This window comes from Dendrobates tinctorius, unplaced genomic scaffold (assembly GCF_039654945.1).
Source record: "Dendrobates tinctorius isolate UK_male_01 unplaced genomic scaffold, ASM3965494v1 ptg000008l, whole genome shotgun sequence".
Lineage (NCBI taxonomy): Eukaryota > Metazoa > Chordata > Amphibia > Anura > Dendrobatidae > Dendrobates > Dendrobates tinctorius.
The window spans coordinates 30457659-30479138 of record NW_027361676.1 but is presented as its reverse complement, the minus strand read 5'-3'; the positions used below and the strand labels follow the sequence as shown (position 1 = coordinate 30479138).

The window sequence follows — 21480 nt, the reverse complement described above, 5'->3', positions numbered from 1 at the left end:
TTGCAGGTAGCACTGCGGCCTGTGTCCATCACGTGACCAGGACAGATTTTCCTCCTATCCATGTAAATTATAAAGGTTCTTGTTAATTCCTTCCTGACATCCCTCATATATGTGCTGCAGATGTCACATGCCTGTGTATGGAGCAATTTAAGGAATTGAATTTGCTACATTAGCTGTGGGTACTGGCTGTTTTCTACAGCAAACACCTGTCTCTAACATGACAGTAGGGATCATAAACTAGCTTCAGTCATTGCTGCTTAGTTACATACTGTATATGTTACTTTTAAAGGAAATCTGTCAGCAGGTTTTTGCTATGTAATTTGAAGACCGCAGAAGACTGAGGCTGAAACACAGAATTCAGGATATGTCACTTGTCAAAGTGTGGCTGTAGTTTACTAACTGTGAAACATTTATCACTAAGAGAGAAACATTGCTGGACTAATCCAGCAACTAAGAGCCTCACTGTCTATGGGCTTTTTACATGGAGAGCCTAGTGTGGGTGGGGTTAGCTTTCTCAGCTCTGCTTCATATTAAATCTAAAAGCTTTGATTGTGTCAGAACGGCTGCATTCAGTAATCTAATTGATGCATTGTGGGATTCAGCTTCTCTTTGCCAAAATAAAGAGTGGCCTCTAAGGTTTATTGCAACAGGCTACTCTGAAGAGATAGCAAAAACTTGCTGACAGATTCCCTTTATTGTCAGCATTTAAAAGGTGCAATCAGGGTGTAGCAGAGGGACAGATTGACTAGGCTTTCACACCCACACAATTCAATCCCAAGGTGCTGATCAATTACCTTTGCAGCCAAGATGCACCCATTACAGTTCTCTCCGTACTTCTGTGAAACTCTGCTTGTGACGTTATTTTCACAATATACTGCAATGCTGAAATATAGTGTAATCAGTCAAATGATCACAGGTTTAAGTCCTCTAGAGGGCTACAAAAAATCTGAAAAAAAAAAAAATCTCCCTTTTTCCCAATCTGAAAACAAAGAAAAAGGATACGTGGCATTGCTATATCCTTAAGTCCAATTTTTCAAAATATAGCATTTGTTAATGTTATAGGTAACTTACCAGATCATATGTAGTGCTCAATGAATGCTATTAAAAACAATGACAGAAGTTTTATCTTTAACAATCTCACCCCACTAAGAAGTTTTGCACTAAATTTTCAGTATTTTATTATTCAAAGTGAATATTTTTATTATGTGTCTTAGGAAAAGCAAATACTAAAATTGGCTTGGTCAAGAGTAGATTTATGATGGGTAAGCAGAGACTTTACACCTCAAACCCAAAGTGTCTCACCAGTAAAGTAATAACTAGAGTTGAGCGAAACGGGTCGGTCAAATTTAAAAGTCGGCGACTTTCGTTGAAGTCAGGTTTTATGAAACGAAACCTGACCATAGCGTGAGGTCTGCGACCCAAGCGCCAAAGTCGTGTTTCAAATGATGCTTCCAGCGCCCTTTTTCAGCCAATGATGGAGGACGCACACTGTGGGCAACGCGATGACATAGGCATCGGTCACCACCATCTTTGAGAAGGGCATGCAAGTGATTGGCTGGCTTTGTGTGGCATCACAGGGGCTATAAAAGGGCGTGCACGCCAACCGCCATCTTACTTCTGCCGATCTTAGCATTAGGGAGAGGTTGCTGCTGCTGATTCAGAATAAAGGGAGAGCGTTAGGCAGGGAAGAAGAACCAAAAAACTGCTTCTGCTGTTAGCGATTTCCACTGTACAACACAACACTTTGTGTGCAGTGACAGGGGAGGCTATATTTTTGTGCATCAGCTCTGTTGGTTATTAGGCTACCTTATAAGGCTCCCTGATAGCTGCATTGCTCTTTGCACACTGCTGTGCAAACTGCTTTTTTAAAAGCAAACATATTTTTCTTCCTCTTTTCTGCACAGTTACCAAGCGTTCATTTTTCCACCATTTTGTGTGCAGCAGTCCTGCTTATTAGGCTGCCTGCATCCATACTTGGACTGAGAGCATCATTGTCAGCCTCCTAAAATCTCTAGTGAGATCCAAATTCTCACCAATACTATATACACCCTCCACCTTGTCATACACCATCCAATTTCAGCCTGTTACATTGAGGTGTAATCTCTACTGGGCTTGAGACAATAGTTCAGCGTCCTCAAATCTCTAGTGAGATTCAAATTCTCATCATTCCTATAGACACCCTCCACCTTGTCATACACCATCCAATTTCAACCTGTTACATTGAGGTGTAATCTCTACTGGGCCTGAGACAATAGATCAGCGTCCTCAAATCTCTAGTGAGATTCAAATTCTCACCAATACTATATACACCCTCCACCTTGTCATACACCATCCAGTTTCAGCCTGTTACATTGAGGTGTAATCTCTACTGGGCCTGAGACAATAGTTCAGCATCCTCAAATCTCTAGAGAGATTCAAATTCTCACCAATAGTAGATACACCTTCTACCTTGTTTTACAGTACCATATAGCTGGTGGTATTTTGGGTACATTTTCACAAAAATGAGGAAGTATGGTGGAAGAGGCCGTGGAAGTGGGCGGGGTTGCCAGCTGGTCCTGATGGTGGTGGTGTTGGTGGTGCATCTGTTGGTAGTGGCAAAAGCACAATAGCACCTAATGAAGGAGGTGTTGAGCCTGCGTCATCGTCTGGCTCCACAAGGCCTCAAAGGCTCCCTTTTCTGGGAGTAGGTAAACCGCTTTTAAAGCCGGAGCTTCAGGAACAAGTTTTGGCTTACATTGCCAAAACAGACTCCTGCAAATATGCCCTCCTCTTCTGAAGTTTCAAAAAATGCAAGCACTGAGTTGTCAAGTGAAGGCTCCTGGTCAGGTAGAACCCCTTTCCTTGTGTCCTTCACCCCTACCAAAAGTGAATGATGCAGCAGGCCACACTTCACATTCGTCCATGTAGCTCTTTCTATTATACCATGCCTGGGTTATCAAGTCAAATCGTGAATTCCCCAGTCCAAGATGAATCTGGCATGGAGTGTGGGTGGCCAGCCAGGGCAGTGGGGTTAATCGGTACTGGGCCGGTGTCTCAGAGGGATGTGTCACGTTGGTGGTGACGACCCGTTCCGTGGCCCTGGGCGTCCATGCAAATGGGTGAATAACGTTTATAGGTGAATGATACGTGATGACACCTGTGGTTTCTGATCAAATTGACCCGCGCTGCAGTGTCGCTTCTCTAGGACAGATGTTGTGGTGCAGCTAAGATGTAGAAGCCCTGCACAGGTAGGGCCGTAGTCGCAGGGCAGATGAAAGAGTTGGTAGATGGTGTACAGTGCAGGATGTAGCAGAGCCGTGCGCCAGGCACAGGAGAAAAAGATAACAGACAGTCATGCAGTTCCTTTACCTGTACTTTGTAAGTGCCATCCAGGACCCAGAGTACAGATGGAGAAGGAGTTGGTCAGCCTGGAAGCAAATTTGGAATTCTCTCTCTGCAGATAGGTAGTGTGGCCTCCATTCTAACGCTAATCTGAGGTACTCGCTGTACTGAGTTCACTGAAGTTCCCCCTGTTGACTCTCTTTTGGAACTTTCTTGTATGGCAGGCAGTCATAGCCTTTTCCTTTTGGCTCACACATGTTGCTGCTGGGGCCTCCGAGCCTTAGTTGGGAACAGAGCATTTACAGCTGCTACTTCCTCCGGTTTCTGCTGCAGGACCGTCAGTGTCCCTACAAACTCGCTCCAGCTAGGAGTGAGCCTTAACTCTGCTCATCCTCCAGCTCCCCTTCTCACATCCACACACTTCCCCTTCCCTTCACAGACTGCCCTAACTTACCTCCTCCCGACCACAGAGAGCAGCTACTCAGCAGTCAGGTTCAGAGGTCTCTCTGCTGGCCTGGAGAGGGAACTGTGTTGTGTGTTGGTTTAACTTCTAGAGAGATCCTTCACTGCTCCCAAACATGACATCACACTCCCTAGGAGGAAGGTAATGCCACTGTGGCGACTGTACTCCTGGGGGCGCCACAAGTGCACTGATGCCCAGCCACTGCTAGATGATTCTGCTGGTACATTGACCCAGACCACTACATTCCCCTCACACTCTACACAGTCAGAATATGACCCTGATGAAACTCAGGTTCCCCTTCCTGCATACTATACCACCTTGCATGGTGACTAAGCGGAAGGTGCAGATGAAAGTGCAGGTTCCTTGAGCAGGTGGGGGGGCTTACTCATGGGTGATGGAACTGGCACAGGGCCCCTCATAGTATGCAAAAGTGTCTCCATCGGTGGGAGGGCCCTCCACCTGCCGTCAGACACACCGCCGTACTATGAGGGGCCCTGTGCAGGTGCCATCGCCAATGAGTGGGCCCCCCCTTGCTTGCTCAGGATCACAGCACTTGCAAAGTTGAAATACTTACCTTTCCCTGCTCCACCGCCGTGATGTCTTCCACGTTTCCTGACAGTGACATTCTGGTCAGAGAGCACGATGGCATCACGTCTGTATGCCCTCTGTCTAAACAGTCCAAGTGCAATGAGATGGAAGATGGGGACGATGAGCAGTCCAGACTAGTACAGGGATTCCCTAGCGAAGAGACTTATTTAATTGTCTTCAATGTTGGGACAGCAATTTTTGGGCAGCACTATACTCTGGAGAATGATATATGAGGCCCACCATACACTGGAGCATTCCAAAGGTGGACATCAGACACTGGAGCAGCATTTACAGGGCCCATTATACACTGGAGCATTAGAAATGGGGCCCATTATATATGGAGCATTATTTGGGCCCATAAGACAGTGGAGCTTCATCCATGGGGACAAACATATACTGTAGCATTATGTGGAGCTCATCATAAACTGTATGGAACATTATATACTCCCATTATATACTCCCATTATATACTCCCTCAAACATATACTGTAGCATTATGTGGAGCTCATCATAAACTGTATGGAACATTATATACTCCCTCAAGATGGCTGGACCATCATTATAAATACACCATTGTAAATACACCCCTGTATTCTGTATCTCCCCCATCTCATTGTAGATTGTAAGCTCTCATGAGCAGTGTCATCTTATTTCGTCTTATTTTGCTTTAATTATTGTATTGTTAATGTTGTTACTTATGACTTGTGTTTTGAAACTGTTAAACTGTAAAGCGCTGCGGAATATGTTGGCGCTATATAAATAAAGATTATTATTATTATTATTATTATATGGGACCAATGATTCTGTATGGAGAAATATATGGGCCTCATTACTCTGTATAGCGCACTATGCGGTGGCCATAATACTGTATGGAGTATTATACTGTCCGTTTTTGGAGCTATTGGAGAATTTAAAATGGATATCAGTCATGAGTTTTCAATGCCTAACTATTATTATAAAGTAAATTAAGGTTGACAAGCTTAAGTAATAAGAATTGATGTTTTTGGCATTAAAATGGGCACTGTAGGTGTGTTTCCTGTCCTCCACTCACTGCCGACCTTGGTTCCCCATTGACTTGCATTGGGTTTGGTGTTTCAGTCGGCCTTCGACTTTTCACGATAATCGACCGATTGCGTTCGACCCAGCTTTTGAGAAAGTCGGGTTTCATGAAACCCGACTCGACCCGAAAAAAGGCAAAGTCGCTCATCCCTAGTAATAACGCTTATTGTCACCTTAGGAGTCGGTGCTGTTCCAGCAATGGCTTTCCCAGGGCTCCCTTGACACTAAGTCACGCCATCCCTGTGGCCATTCAGCACTGACTTCATTCTTTTCTCCTACAAACATAATCAACATCTGGAGGAAGTCAGAGAGCCGCCACATCTCTGACTTCCTCTGGACAGCTCCTTTAAATATGTTTTGATCACAAATTAGACTTTAGTTGCTGAATTTGATACTACCATTTGGTTCACTTTTACATGTGGGTATTGGTTTATTGCTAAATACTAGGCTGCACCTGTACTTTGAACTTGAAACATTTGTAAGTCTAAGTACAGCTGTCAAACAATGGCAAATCAAATCACTAAAGCATGTGTCTTTATAATTTTTAAAGCAGATTTGTCATCTGGTTTCATAATGCAAACTTGTTAAAATATTAAACACATCTCTTAATTATAATGAGGCTGTTGTATTTACTGAAAAATAGATTTCAGAACGTTTAATCTCAAATTTAATTTTAGAAACTTTACTCTCAATCTCGCCACCTAGCCTAGATGACCCTCTGAGTTCTCACACTATTCAGTATAAGCTGCAGTTGTCAGTTAAACTGGGTAGGTGGAAACTGAATACATTCTTTTTCATGACTTCTTTAGTTTTAGGATTCTACAACCATTTTGAAATTGATTTTCATGGAACGTTCACCTTGCTCATCAAGTCCAAAAAATTTATTTACTTATTTATTTATTATACTTGTGTATAAGGCGAGATTTTCAGCACATTTTTTGTGCTGAAAACACTCCCCTCGGCTTATACACGAGCCATTGTCCAGAAAGGCGGCAGGGTAGGGGGAGCGGCAGAGCAGCATCAGGAGCCGGTGGCTGCAGTTGTAACTATGTCGCTGCTAAAGAGAAATGAATATTCCTTTCTCTTATAGCAGTGACAGCTGCAGCCGCCAGCTTCCAGAACACATCATACTTACCCTCCTCCTGGCCATCGCTGCATCCCCGTTGGTCCCGGCGCCGGCAGCTCTTCTGTGCTGAGGATCATGTGGCACCGCTCATTAAGGTAATGAATATCCATGCGTCTCCACTCCCATAGGTGTGGGGCGCATATTCATTACCTTAATGAGCAGTCACGTGATCGCAGGAAGAGCTGCTGGTGCCGGAACGAGATCCAGCGATGGCGCTCAGGCAAATCATAGATCGGGGGAGCCATGCATATCAGGACAGGTACACGGGGGGAGCTGTGCATACAGTGAGAGGGACCAGGGGAGCCATGCATACAATGACAGGGACCGGGGGAGTCGTGCATACTTTGAAAGGGACCGGGGAAGCCGAGCATACAATGACAGGGACTGGGAAAGCCATGCATACAATGACTGGAACTGGTGGAGCCGTGCAAACCAGGACAGGGATGAGGGATAATGCATACCCAGCTTATACTCAAGTCAATAAGCTTACCCAGTTTTTCATGGCAAAATTAGGTGCCTCGGCCTCTACTGGGTTGGGTTATACTCGAGTATTTATGGTAATAATATATTTCATTTGTGAGATCAGCTGATATAGCCATCTTAAAGTGAAGTACAAAAGGTTCCTAATTTACAGTATTTTGGTGTTGACAATACCTTGCAGATTTTAACAAAAAATATTGGTATGATTACTATATTATAATAAGAAAAATTTCACCTGAGATACTTGACTAAGCAAAACAGAAAAACAGAATTCTCTTCCAACCATGTTAACTAATAGCACTGGCAAAATTTGTGAGGTGATCAATGTATTTTCCTTTCTGTTGTTAATGATTATTTTACTTGGCTTTTATATTTAGCGAGAAAATCCAGATGCTTTTATATCCTCAATCTTATGCCGAATCATCACCTTTCTTGAGAATGTCTACGATTCTACCATATGCATCACTAAGTTGAGAGTCAGTGTCAGTAGTAATGTTTGCTAAAAGAAGAGAAAATTAACAAATCCTAGTGACAACTATGCTCCTTTTCATTTGAAATGAGAGAGCAAATTTTTATGGTCGAGTTCAGCTCAATTTGGCAACATTGGTCAAATGATATGAAGAGCTCATAGATGCAATGATGGTTGTCAATGTGCTCATGTTGCAGTACACAGCAAAATGCAACCATAAAGCAACTGCTTTAAAAAAATCCAAACTTGCCAGATTTGTGCCAGCAAGTCAGTCATGGCTATTATCGGCGACAATGTAAGTCACCTGAGGCTTGTGACCTTACATTGTGCTTTGGTTGATATTTTTCACAGCTGAATTGTAACTTGAAAATAGAAGTGTAGCAGCAATTTAGGGTCAGCTTTACCTGCGCTTACCTTTAGTGTCTATCTGTGTGTATGCAAATTGCCTCTTCAGAGATGAAGAGGACTTTAACTCTATAGCGCCACCTGTTGGTTGTAGCGATCCTACAAGTCTCAATCAACCCTTTAACGAGTCTTGTAATATGACTTAGGATTAAAGCCAGACTCACTAAAGGGTTGATTGTGACTTGTAGGATCGCTGCTACCAATAGCTGGCACTATAGAGTTCAAGTCCTCTTCCTCTCTGAAGAGGCAATTTGCATATTAAATTTCCCAGAGGAGCGTTGCACGGTGAATAAGCCTCCTTACCATGACAAGCCAGAGCTGGTATGTCACTCTCCACAAGGAGAAACCTTACCCCTTAGATATTTGTGTGTATTATTTTAGATTTGAAAAGCCTCTCATTATCGATAACATTTTTTATGCATTTAAATTGTTAACAGTTATGTATTTTGCAACCTGTCTTGTAATAGATATTTTAACAATTATTTTGTTCTTTTTACAGTTCCACCTGTCATCCGAGTCTACCCAGAAAGCCAGGCCAGGGAGCCTGGAGTTACTGCTAGTCTTAGATGCCATGCTGATGGAATCCCTCAGCCTCAACTTAGCTGGCTTAAGAATGGAATAGACATTACAACAAAATTATCCAAGCAGCTAACATTACAAGGTAAGGATGTTACTATGATCCACATTTGAAAGGAAGATTTTGTTATACAATTATGTATTACCATTCAAAAGCTCCTGTATTACTTACAGGATGGTCAATGAAATGTTGGGGGACTGGGTGATTTGTAATTTTAATTTTTTTTGTTTTTGTTGGAGATAAAAAAATTTGAATTTACTACCTAAAATACTTTGACTATATGTAACTAACGATTGTTCTTTCTGGGGCTTAGCTTGGTAATTAGGCTTCTAATTTCCCTACTTCATGCGATAAAGAAACTGACCTATAAAAGCTTGTATGTGCTTGTATTACTTTCACACCTGCACCATAATAGTAGTTTTTTTCCACTGAGAGCTAATCTCTCCTCAACCTCTCTAAGGGCTCGCTAACACTGGTGAGTTGCATCCGATGATTCTCTCATTTGAGAGAATCAGATGCTATTTACAAATGACCCTTGGCTCAAAAATTCAGCTATGAGGCTGGTTTCACACTTGCGTTTTTTTGCGGGATTTTAGCGCTAAAAAATGCATGCGTTTTTTTTCCTATACTTTGCATGGGATGCGCTTATGTGCGCATACACATGCGTTTGTATGCGTTTTTCCGCGCATGCGTTTTTTTGCGGTATGCGCTCGGGCGCACAAAATGCATCCTGTTGCATTTTTTGGGCGTCTGACTTGCCTCAAAAAAACGCATGCGCGCGCAATGCGTTTTTTTACAGCAAGACACCCATTATAAGTCTATGGGTGCGCATATGTGCGCATTGGCATGCTTATGTATGCGTTTTTTTGCGCATGCGTTTTTTTTTTTACCATTAGTTGGACAATGGAATTTAGGGGTTTGAGTTAGGGTTAGCTAGGGTTTAGAGTCAGGGTTAGGGTTAGGGTTAGTATGGTTTGGTTAAGGGTTAGGGTTAGGGTCAGGGTTAGGGTTAGGGTTAGTATGGTTTGGTTAAGGGTTAGGGTTAGGGTTAGGGTCAGGGTTAGGGTTAGTATGGTTTGGTTAAGGGTTAGGGTTAGGGTCAGGGTCAGGGTTAGGGTTAGGGTCAGGGTTAGGGTTAGGGTTAGGCTTAGGGTCAGGGTTAGGGTTAGGGTCAGGGTTAGGGTTAGGGTTAGTAAAGTCATGGTTTGGGTTAGTGTGAGGGGCCACCTAATGTTGGAAAAAAACGCAAACACGGTAAAAACGTACTAAAAACGCATACAAACGCATAAAAACGCTGCGTTTTTTTCATGCATGCTCATAAAAATGCTTGAAAAAAACGCAGCATTTGTATGCGTCTGTATGCGTTTTTTCAATGCATTTTTTTGCGGGAAAAACGCGCTGCAAAAAAAAGCAAGTGTGAAATTAGCCTGAGTGTGAGCAAAGTGTCATTTAACTGTGATCCAATTCTCTCGCTAGCTAGCTAACGAGAATCGGATCACTGGTGCGGAGCAGATAGAGAACTTAATTTCTCCATCTTCATTGTGTGAGTAAGTGTATATCGAACTCCACTCTGATTACATCTGCGTGCAGTCCGATGTTTTACACACACCCATAGACTTGTATGGCTGCACGTCGTCCAATATAATCTGCGAAATACAGAATGCAGCAATTTTTTTGTCATGCTGACTCAGCATAAGAATATAAATGCTAGTCATCACTGCTCCACAGTTTAACATTGGAGCAAGTGCTATCTGATGAAACATACTCCATCTAATAATCTCAATATACAAAAGAAGACAACACTAGTGCCACATTTGCTAATCAACTAAGGTAAAAACTAAAAAGTATGGGTGCAGCAGTGTGCGAAACCTACTTATCCACACTATAAATTAGCTACTGTACTTCTACAAAATCTACAGTCCTCAACAACAACAATGCATTAACAGCAAAACCACAAAATGATGACTTAGAAATCCTCCAAAATTTTTAAAAAAACTGAAAAAAGTCAGATGCTTACTTGCCAAGACCTCAAAGCAAAGCATCAGGGTGCTGTGAACCCAATTAAAGATGCTGGCAACACAGGTGCAGCAATACCGATGAAACGAACACTCTCAGGCTACCAATCCACGGAAGGGTGGTTATTTGGTATATTAGTGCACAAAAATTAATAATATGCATGCGGCGCTGTTCACAGAGAGATAATACAGAGCATCTTGTTTACAGCCTATTAGTGACGCCCATTCTATTGGATCAGGCAAGCTGCCAAGTGCTAACCAAAATGCATCCTGTGTGAACAGGCACCACAGTTTACAGAGCCATCTGGGCCCAACTGCACCCTGAAAGATAAAGTGTAAAAAACACATATGAATATATGTGAGCTATTAGTTGATATTATGGCCAAAATATGGAAGTTCGCAACCCACGTCAAGGGTTCTCACATTTTCGAGTCCTTTCACTAAACAACATCCTATCACTAAATGGCAAAACCACAAAAAGAGGACTTAGAAATCCTACAAAAATTTAAAAACAACACCAGAAAAAAGGCAACCTGCCAAGGCTTCAGAACAAATGCACTATCTGTGTGCAGTGGACCCAATTTAAGATGGTGACAACACAGTAGCAGCAATACCAATGAAACAACCACTCTCAGCCTACCAATCCATGGAGGCGGTGGTTGTTTGGTATATTAGTGTGGTAAGATTAGCACACTCTGGATGACTGCAGAGAAAACCAGCAATCAGGGGTATATAAACCAGAAAAAATATACTTAAAAATTCCTATGTTAATCTTAAAACTCGCAGTATCTGTTAGGTTTGGCAAACATTCATATCCAGCAAGGGCACATCCTAGTTCTCTGCTTGGTTCTGTAAGTGTCCTGGCTACAGTGAGGCATACTGCACATGATCGGAAGTCTTTTTCTCACACCACCCACTATCATTATGATCAGGTCATGGCTGTAACACACAGCAGTCACCTGCAAAGTATTTGGCGAGCTAACACCATGAGCCTGCTTCATACACCCGCTTCCATGTATGTATAGTGAATGTCGTGAAGGGGATAAAATACTTAAACTTCTAAATAACCGGTTAGCGTTTGATACTGCCTCTTATGTCTTATATTGGTTTATTAAGCATAATGGTAGAAAGAATGATCAGAAAACACATGACAATTTCTTTCATGTCTTTATGTTATACGCTACAACCAAGACACCACCAAAATAACATCTCAAACTCCTTTAAAGATCAATATGTCATATCCACATATATATTATATATTTTTAAAACATATTAAGTTTTATTATAAATAGAAATACAATTAAAAAAAGGATTTAAATATACGTAAAATAATCCCATGGATAATAGCTGAATAAACTGTATTTTTATCCTTGTTTCATTTTTAGAAACAAAAGTGATTTGTACAAGATATAAGTGCAAATTGTACAATTGTACCAAGGGAAGAAATAATCATCTTTGCTTCTATTCCAAGTAACAAGGTTCTCCTATGAAGTTGGTGCTACTAGGTTATTAATTGTGCAGTAACCTGTGTGGTGCGATATTTCCAGCTTAGTCTTTCCAGTTTGAATGTCTCTATTCATTTTACCATTCATACTACTGGAAAATTATAAAAATGCAATTACAGCATGTGGTTTTTTTTTTTTAGTTTTTGTTTTTTGGTCCACAGTGTGATGGTTACGTGTGACTGGACACACCGCCTCCAGCAGGGCGAATTTCACTGACACACGTGACCCTGGATACACCGCCTCCAGTAGGGCAAATTTAAATAATATAACGTACAGCCGGATACAACACCTCCAGCAGGTGAATTTCAGAATTAAACGTGTATCTGGATACACCGCCTCCAGCAGGGCGAATTTAAATAATAAAGGGAAACACCAGGGAAACCGATACAATAGAGGGCCCTGCGATAGGGAACGGGGACGTGGAGACCTCCTGCACTCCCCTGAGTCAGTGTCTCTACACTCCTGACAGTCTCTATGCAGGTTCCGCACCTGGCGCCGAGCAGGATACCTAAAAACCCTAGCTCGCCCTGCACCTAGCCCTTTCTAGTGAAATGGACGGTGCAGAAACTAATCCCACCACTGCACTGAAACACACAAAAGGAAAGGTATAAACAGGGATAACACCACTTAGCTTTGCTCTGTCGCTCTTGCTCCCAGCAAGAGAGTCCAGCACCAGATTGCAGCTTTCCTCCTGAATAGCTGCTGCTTCACCAAGCTTTGTCAGAGCTGCAAGGAACTCCTCTCTGTGGCTCCTTCCACACCAGATCTCGGACTGAGCTGCAAGGAACTCTCTCTCTAGCTCCTTCCTCCACCAAGGATGGTTGAAATGACCAATATCACCAACAGTGAGTGAGAGAACAAGACACTCCTACATAGTTAAGCCAGAGCAATCACACCTGTTAGTGATTCCCGTATAATAATGCTAACCACCAGCGGGGGCAAACTAGAACAAAATAGACCGCTGTGTAATCACCCTAATGGCCACCGGGGGCAAAAACTAACTTTAAGCAAACAGCTTAAAGGAAAAAAAAGGTTAGATGTGCTTTTATCTGTCACAATCCAGCATGGATCATGACACACAGCATTCTTTCTGTGGTAAATATGACTCAATCAAACTTGCATAGATTTTTTTTTTTAATTTCAACGGAGTATTATGCTTTGAGCTGTGAGAACAAAAACTTTTGGCCTAATTTTTGATTGACTAATACTCACTGTGCAAATGAAGTTCTACATCAAAAGCTCACAGAAGCAATATTACTCAATAAAATAAAGTGGGCTTAGTAGCTAAATGTGGATAATCAGTCCTAAGCTTTACCACTTTGACATCTTAAAAGGTAAAGTTTTCTCCCAAATTACTACTCAGAACAAGCAATCATTCATTTCATTTTTAACCAAATGCTGTAGAACTGTACTCACATACTGTAATCTTAACTAACCAGTCTCGCTTCTGTCTTCAGCTGCACCATGAAAGGTCTCATCTTTGTACTCTTTTCTTTCATAGCTCTTTGATGTACTAACTCCTTTTTACCTATCTCTTCCATGTAGCATTTCTTAGACTGAATATTCTTCAAACATCTCTTTCAATTTATAAAATACAGTTGAAAATATGTTTTACTGAAAAGTCTCTTTAAATTATTGATTCTTACCCTAACTCCTCAAGATGTACTTTATCTGCCCAGCTTGCACTTTTAATGAATAGATTTCCAGTTTTTTCCTGAATTTTGCTTTTTACCTACTGTATTCTTTTATCATACATATATTACCAATAATTAATATATGGCAAATATCTTGATAAAATCTCCCTACTATTTACTCAGCTCTTAATCTTGTTTCACAAATTCCTTTTTATATAATAACATACAGTAGATTTAACCAGATGGTAAATCGCTTATGTGTATATTTCTTTAACCCCTTTGCCCTGAAGCCTGTTTTCACCTTCCTGACCAGGCCAATTTTTACAATTCTGACCACTGTCACTTTATGAGGTCATAACTCTGGAAAGTTTCAATGGATCCCACTCTTTCTAAGAATGTTTTCTCAAGACATATTGTACTTCATGATAGTGATAAAATTTCGTTGATATGGATTGAGTTTTTTTGTGAAAAAAACTGAAATTTGGCAAAAATTTTGAACTTTTTTCAATTATCAATATTTTTATGCCCTTAAATCACAGAGTCATAACACACAAAATAGTTAAACAAATAACATTTCGCACATGTCTAGATCAACACAATTTTTGAAACATAATTTTTTTTGTTAGGAAGTTATAAGGTTTTAAAGTTGACCATCGATTTCTAATTTTTACAACAAAATTTACAAAGCCATTTTTTAGGGACCACCTCACAATAAGTAACATTTCACATATGTTTACTTTACATCAGCACAATTTTGGAACCAAAATGTTTTTGTTAGGAAGTTATAAGGGTTAAAAGTTGACCAGCAATTTCTCATTTTTACAACACCATTTTTTTAGGGACCACATCACATTTGAAGACACTTTGAGGGGTCTATATGATAGAAAATACCCAAAACTGACACCATTCTAAATACTGCACCCCTCAAGGCACTAAAAACGACATTCAAGAAATGTATTAACCCTTCAGGTGATCACAGGAATTTTTGGAATATGGAAGGAAAAATTAAGCATTTACTTTTCTTACACAAAAATTTTCCTTTAGACCTATTTTTTTTTAACTTTCGCAAGGGTAACTAACAAGAGAAAATGGACCATGCAGTTTTTTGTGCAATTTATCTAGAGATTACCCCATATGTGGGGAAAATTTACTATTTAAACACGTCAGGGCTTGGAAGGGAAGGAGCACCATGTCACTTTTTGAATGTGAAATTTACTGGAATAATTAGCGTCCACCATGTCTCAATTGGAGAGCTCCTGATGTGCCTAAACAGTGGAAACCCCCTACAAATGACACCATTTTAGAAACTAGACACCTTAGGGAACTTGTCTAGATGTTTATTGAGCACCTTGAACCCACAGGTGCTTCACAGAAGTTTATAATGTACAGCTGTGAAAAATAAAAAAAATCACATTTTTACCAGATGAATCTTCTTTAGCTCCAAATTTTACATTTTCATAAGGGTAAATAGAGAAACTGCACTATACAATTTCTTGTGCAATTTCTCCTGAGTGCGTAGATACAAATATGTGGAGAAATACTGTTTGGATGCTGTATAAAGGAAGGAGAATCATTTGATAATTATCGGATGCCATGTCATGTTTGGAGAGCCTCTGATGTGCTTAAACAGAGAAAACCCTTACAAGTGACACCATTTTGGAAACTAGACCTCTTTGGGAACTTATTTAGATGTGCAATGAACACCTTGAACCCCCAGGTGCTTCACAGAAGTTTATAACGTTAAGCCATGAAAATAAAAAAATCACATTTCTCCCGCAACATTTTCAGAATTTCCTAGAATAGTTTGCAGACTCCATATGCAGAGCTTTTAAATGTCAAAAAAGCAGAATCCCCCCTCAAGTGACCCTTTTTTGAAAATTATACCCCTCTTGGAAATTATCTACAGGTATACTGGTGATTTTGACTCCATGGGTGTTTTCCAGAAATAAGCAGCAGTGGATATTGCTGAGTGAAAATTGCAAACTGCCATTGTAGTGACCAGTACATTATCCCCATTTCGTGCTTCTGGAGACATGCACCTGTAAATTAGATGGGCTCTCATCACTACAGAAATGCCAAACATGTGGATACTAAATGTGGTTTAGTCACACTGGGGCTCAGAAGGGAGGGGTCATTTGGATTTGGGAGGAGAGAATTTGCTGAATTTCATTTACGGAGCGATGAGCCATTTCGCTTTCCAAGAGCCTTTGTAATACCAGTAACATTGAAGCCCACTATATTTCATTAACAGATGATGGACCTGAGTGGGAAATTGTTTTTTTGTAGATTGAGTTGAAGCTTTTATTGGGAACATTTTACATAACATTTAGGATCACATTTATCTGGCACTCTACACAGAGTACTTACATCAGGGTTTCCATCTAAATCTCCAAGTGACATGATAGATAAAACCCCTGATAGATCCATTCACTATAATGAGACAGCAGAGTTACTCTTTACTCCATCTGGCCTTCTTTTCAGAAGTGCCCAATACTGTAGCCGATGGCACTTTTATGCAATCCTAAAAAGACAGACACCGCCGGATCATAGGGTCTATGGCATCCACAGTGCCTCCATCTGCCTCATTATAGGGAATCTTAAGCCAAAGATTCCATCTAAATCATGTATTTCAGTGATTTACACGAAAACCTCAGTGCAAGCGCTCAGCGCAGAAAGCAGGATAAATGTACACTGAGCCTTACTACAATCTTTGGGAGGCAGAATAAAAAAATCAACAGCATGTGAAGAATTTGGTTTTATTTAATATTTGCGCTGTTCCTCATATGGTATAAGTGATTAGTCGACTTTATTCTTTGGGTCGGTGCGATTACAGCGATACCAAATTTATATCGGATATTTATGTTTGATTGCTGTCACACAATAAAAGAAGCTTTTTATCGCGAAAACTAGTTTTTGCATCACCACATTTTGAGAGCTATAATTTTTTCATATTTCGGCCGACAGAGTCAAGTCATGGCTTATTTTTTGAGGGACAAGTTGACGTTTTTATTGGAACCTTTTTCGGGCACATGACATTCTTTGATCGCTTTCTGTTCCAATTTTTGGGAGACAGAATGAACAAAAACCAGCAATTAGGGAATTGCTTTTAGTTTTTTTTCATACTGTTCCGCATGTGGTGATATTGGTAAGGAAGCTTTATTCTTCAGGTCAGTACGATTACCACGATACAGCACACTTGATTGCCACAGCACACTTGATTGCCGCAGCACTCAGTGTGAGGCCTCGCTGCCGTATATGTACTGTTGCTTGTGGGAATGCAGCTACCGTGGAGCAGTACATGTACAGCACAAGTCAGGAAGGGGTTAAAAGAAGTAAAGAATTAAGTATGGAAATAGCAGTTTACATTGGTAAAAAAAATTGGCATAAGCAATAACTGATATAATAGGGCAGGGGGAGCTGAACAGATTGGTTATATAGTTTTGTAAGAATAGTTTCAGTGTAACCTGTGTTTTAATAATTTTAAGAATATTTATTACTGAGATTTTCGGTCCAGTGGGCAGTGACTGACACACTTATATATATAAAACTGTTAGTCACTGATAGGACAGCCCACTGGAATTGAAACATCCAGAAAGAGAAGAGGATTAAAAGATTAAAAAATGGGTTATACTGAATCTTTTCTCACAAAACGATATATTTGTCTACTCCGCTCCTCCTCCTCTATAACATACTGGTTCTCTTTAACCTGTCAGTCTGGTGTTAATATCAACTGGGCACCTTAGTTTTGTTAATATCAATCGACTGACTATCTCCTGGGGACATGTGTCACGGAAGAGATACTGTAAGCTGGGCATATTGAAATTTAGCTCAGGAAATAATCAAAGGGGTCAGACAGCAGAATATTCTTATGTTATTGTAATAAAAATGCTCTATTGGGCACTCCTAGCCTGGAAGGTCATGGTGCAGCTGGGAGAGATGGAGATTGGAGATTGGATGAAGTGTTTAACCATCAGCTATCTTTATGGTGCATCAAAAATGTAAAATAGGACATCCCACTATTTTGAGAACAGGGCATCGATACATGACACTCTCAGAGTAGAGGTGGCTGCACATGAGTAGTTTTAGGGATTTATTAAAAGTCTGTGCATGATAGAAATAAAAAATATTTGTAAAAAAATGATCAAATTATACAATCTGTTTCTTGGCTGATACAAGTATTAATACTTTTTAGAACTATTAAAAATCAAAGGATTTCTTGCAGATTATTTCCTTAATGTTTTAATTTCATTGTCCAAAAAACAAAGAACATACTCTAAATTATTAGTATAGAAAATGTATTAAAAGACTCTGGTTTTTATTGATGGAGCAGGATCTTGTATTCATTTTTTGATAGACTGGTCTGGAAAGAAAGTAGTGTAAAAAAGGCAAAAAGTACTCATTTTATAAAAGTCTCTTGGATTTGCTTCTGAGATTGTCCTGCAACTTAGGGTAATTACTTCTACCATTTTCAATATCTGTGCATTTTTTGCTTATTGTATAATGTATTGTCTCACTAAAACAACTTGAGTTTTAGTTAAATTATTTCAGATATTGAATGGCAGGTAATTATTAGACTTAAAAGTCAGGTAAATTGTATGCATTTAATTTGCTGCTCATCTGCTTCTTTCTTCTACACGCTGATGCCTATTCCAAGATATATTAATCTTTGCTACAAATGAAACTCAAGACCTGTCATATACCAGATGTTAGAGAACGAGGCAGGATTGGGCAGTATGACACCTACTGTATTGCAATTGCGTATTCAGCTATTTTTTTTTTTCTACTGAGTGTATCAAAAGATAAATAGGTAATTTTATTTCTTACAATGTTTCTTGATGAAAAATATCAACAACATTTTTGAAAAAACAGTTTAAATGGGATATACAACTTATAAATATAGATTGTAGCACAGAAAAAAAGGACGAAAGCTCAGGGAAAGATTATAGCTATTTTAGATGCTGCAAAGGTGTTCGGAAATATCCCATGGTCCTGACTGTGGTATTTGATAAGATGAGCTTTAAGACAAATATATTAAATTTTAAAATTTATATATGCAAAAGCAAACAGCTGGATGCATATAATACGCATTATCATAAAACTATGTTGTTTTATTAAACACACATGGTTAGTTCATTGTTGTTCAATATCAACATTAAACCAAATCAATGTGCCAATGATGTCATATATGGTGACACAGAAGCCTCGCTAAAAAAGCTTTAATGAGAACATGACATCTGTAGCCTACCCTGGCTATGCGAACAGAGCCGGATATGTTTAACTGGGAAACGCTGCTGTGTTTCGAACAAAAGCATACTTTTAATAGCCCAGAGGGGGACAGAGGCCCACGGCAGACATATATACAGTATATATCCCCTTAGTGACAGAGCCAATTGGGTACTTAAGAACCAAGCCAATTTTTATCATTCTGACCACTGTCACTTTATGATGTTATACCTCTGGAATGCTTAGTGGTAAAATTTATTTGATATCACTTGGGTTTATTCATGAAAAAAACAGAAATTTGACAAAAATTTAGAAAATTTTGCAATTTTCAAACTTTTCATTTTTGTACCCTTAAATCAGTAAGTGGTGTCACACAAAATAGTTAATAAATAACATTTCCCACATGTCAACTTTACATCAAGAAACATTTTTTTTTGTTAGGACTTTATAAGAGTTAAAAGGTGACCAGCGATTTACAAAACCATTTTTTAAGGGACCACCACACATTTGAAGCGAGTTTGGGGTTCAATATAAAAGAAAATACTCAAAAGTGACACCATTTTAAAAGCTGCATCCCTCAAGGTGCGCAAAACCACATTCAAGAAGTTAATTAACCCTTCAGGTGCTTCACAAGAGCTAACACAATGTGGAAGGAAAAATGAACAGTTTACTTTTTTCACAAAAAGTTTATTTTAAAACTAATTTTTTTTCACAAGGGTATCAGGAGAAAATGGACCACAAAATTTGTTGGGCAATTTCTCCTGAGCATGCCCATACCCCTTATGTAGGGAAAAGCCACTGTTTGGGCACATGGCACAGCTCAGAAGGGAAGGAGCACTGTTTGACTTTTTTAATGCAAATTTGGCTGGAATCAGTGGTAGCACCATGTCATGTTTGGAGACCCCCTGATATACCAACCCCCAATTCTAACTCCAATCCTAACCCACACACCCCTAACCCTAATCCCAACCCTAAACAAAACACTAACCACAACCCCAACCCCAACATACCCCTAGTCCTAATCCCAACCCTAACCATAACCATAGCCACAAACCTACCCTAACACACCCTTAACCCTAATCTCAACCCTAAACATAATACCAACCATAACCACAACCCTAACCCTAGCCCAACCTTAAACCTAGCTCATCACTAAATTTATCGCAACTCTATCTTTAGCCCAACCCTACCCTAGCCCAACCCTAATTTTAGGCCAACCCAAACCCGATTGGAAAAATGGTAATAAATACATTTTTTTAATTTTACTATTTTTACCTAATGAAGGGGGTGGAAAAGGGGGTTTGATTTTACCATTTTTTTATTTTGATCACTGTGATTTTCTATCACCGTGATCAAAATGAACCAATAGGAAAAATGTTCTATTGTTGCTGGGTGCCGGCCGACAGATCTCGGTGGACGCCGGTGGACAGGACCAGGGGGATGCAGGAAATTAAATGAGAAATTGGACTTTTTTATCGCAGTTGCCATTATTCCATTAAAAATGGCCATCGCAACACTGGGTTGGTAAAAACTAACCTGAATCATGTTCTCTGGAGTCTCAGCTACCCCCGGTAGCCGAGACCCCAGAGAAATTCTGACTCTGGGGGCAATATACACTTATTTATCAACGCCATTAAAAAGCGGTGCTGAGCTATGAGTACCCTTAACTGCCGCCTTTAAAAGGCGTAGCGTCGGTCATTAAGGGGATATATATATATTTTTTTCTTTACATTTTTTCTTTGCATCAGAAATGAATATACAAATAAAACATACAAGGAGATGTTTTACTGTTGTCCATTATTTGGAAAGATTATTTACTGAAAATGGGTATTCTTTTCTTCACCTTATTAACCCATTAACAAGTGGTTGTCCTGCAGTTTACAACTCAAAATTACAAGTAGATGAACAAAAATAGTTATGGTTCTTGTGAGGGACGATGGAGATGTTCCTCCGCTCCAGGGGTGTTCCCCCACCCTTGGGATTCCACAGGATCATTGTTTTCCTTTAATTAAACTCTAGGAACAAGCCCTTTGAAGCTCTGTGACAAGCAATTAGCACAAGGGTGTGAGCTCTAGTGCAGCTACAGCCAAACTGGATTCCTTTGTCTAACTCAAGCACCACAGGTCACAGCAAGGCTTTGAAGTATTGAATCTGGAAAATAACCTATAATAACTGAATGCAATATCTCTGAGCCTAGCCGAGCACATTCTAGGAACTGCATTCCTTCCCCCACACACCCATGCCCGGCAGCCACCTGTAGACTCCTGTGTTATGGAGTTATGAAGCATCGCTTCCAGGGTTTCCATATGGTAGGCATTTTTGGTCTCCCTGCACGGATAAAATCCAGCAGAATCCAGTGACACCGCTGCCATTCCATTCAGAGATTCCTGATGAAATTTATGATCCTCTATGGTACTGGACAGAAAATCATGCTTTCAACTATGGGAGGAGAGAGGCTGCACAAGCCCAGAGGTGGGCACAGAGTGTTGGAGGGAGCAGCCTAGGAGATAAGAGGCAGCTCCTCTTTTTTGAGCTTAGTTTTCTACTGGCAGGAGGATCCATTAGCTGATGTGCCCAGGAAAGCTCATAACTAAGATTTGGACCTGTGATCCATC

The 21480-nt window shown here is 40.2% G+C and overlaps 1 protein-coding gene across 1 annotated transcript in view; it reads left to right on the top strand.

Moving 5' to 3' along the window:
• The window catches only part of FSTL5 (follistatin like 5), a 1180017-nt gene that overhangs the window by 980039 nt on the left and 178498 nt on the right, over positions 1–21480 (top strand). The window contains exon 9 of the mRNA XM_073576841.1: positions 8411–8572. Coding sequence (XP_073432942.1) covers positions 8411–8572 — 162 coding nt within the window. The remainder of the gene's footprint in view (positions 1–8410; positions 8573–21480) is intronic.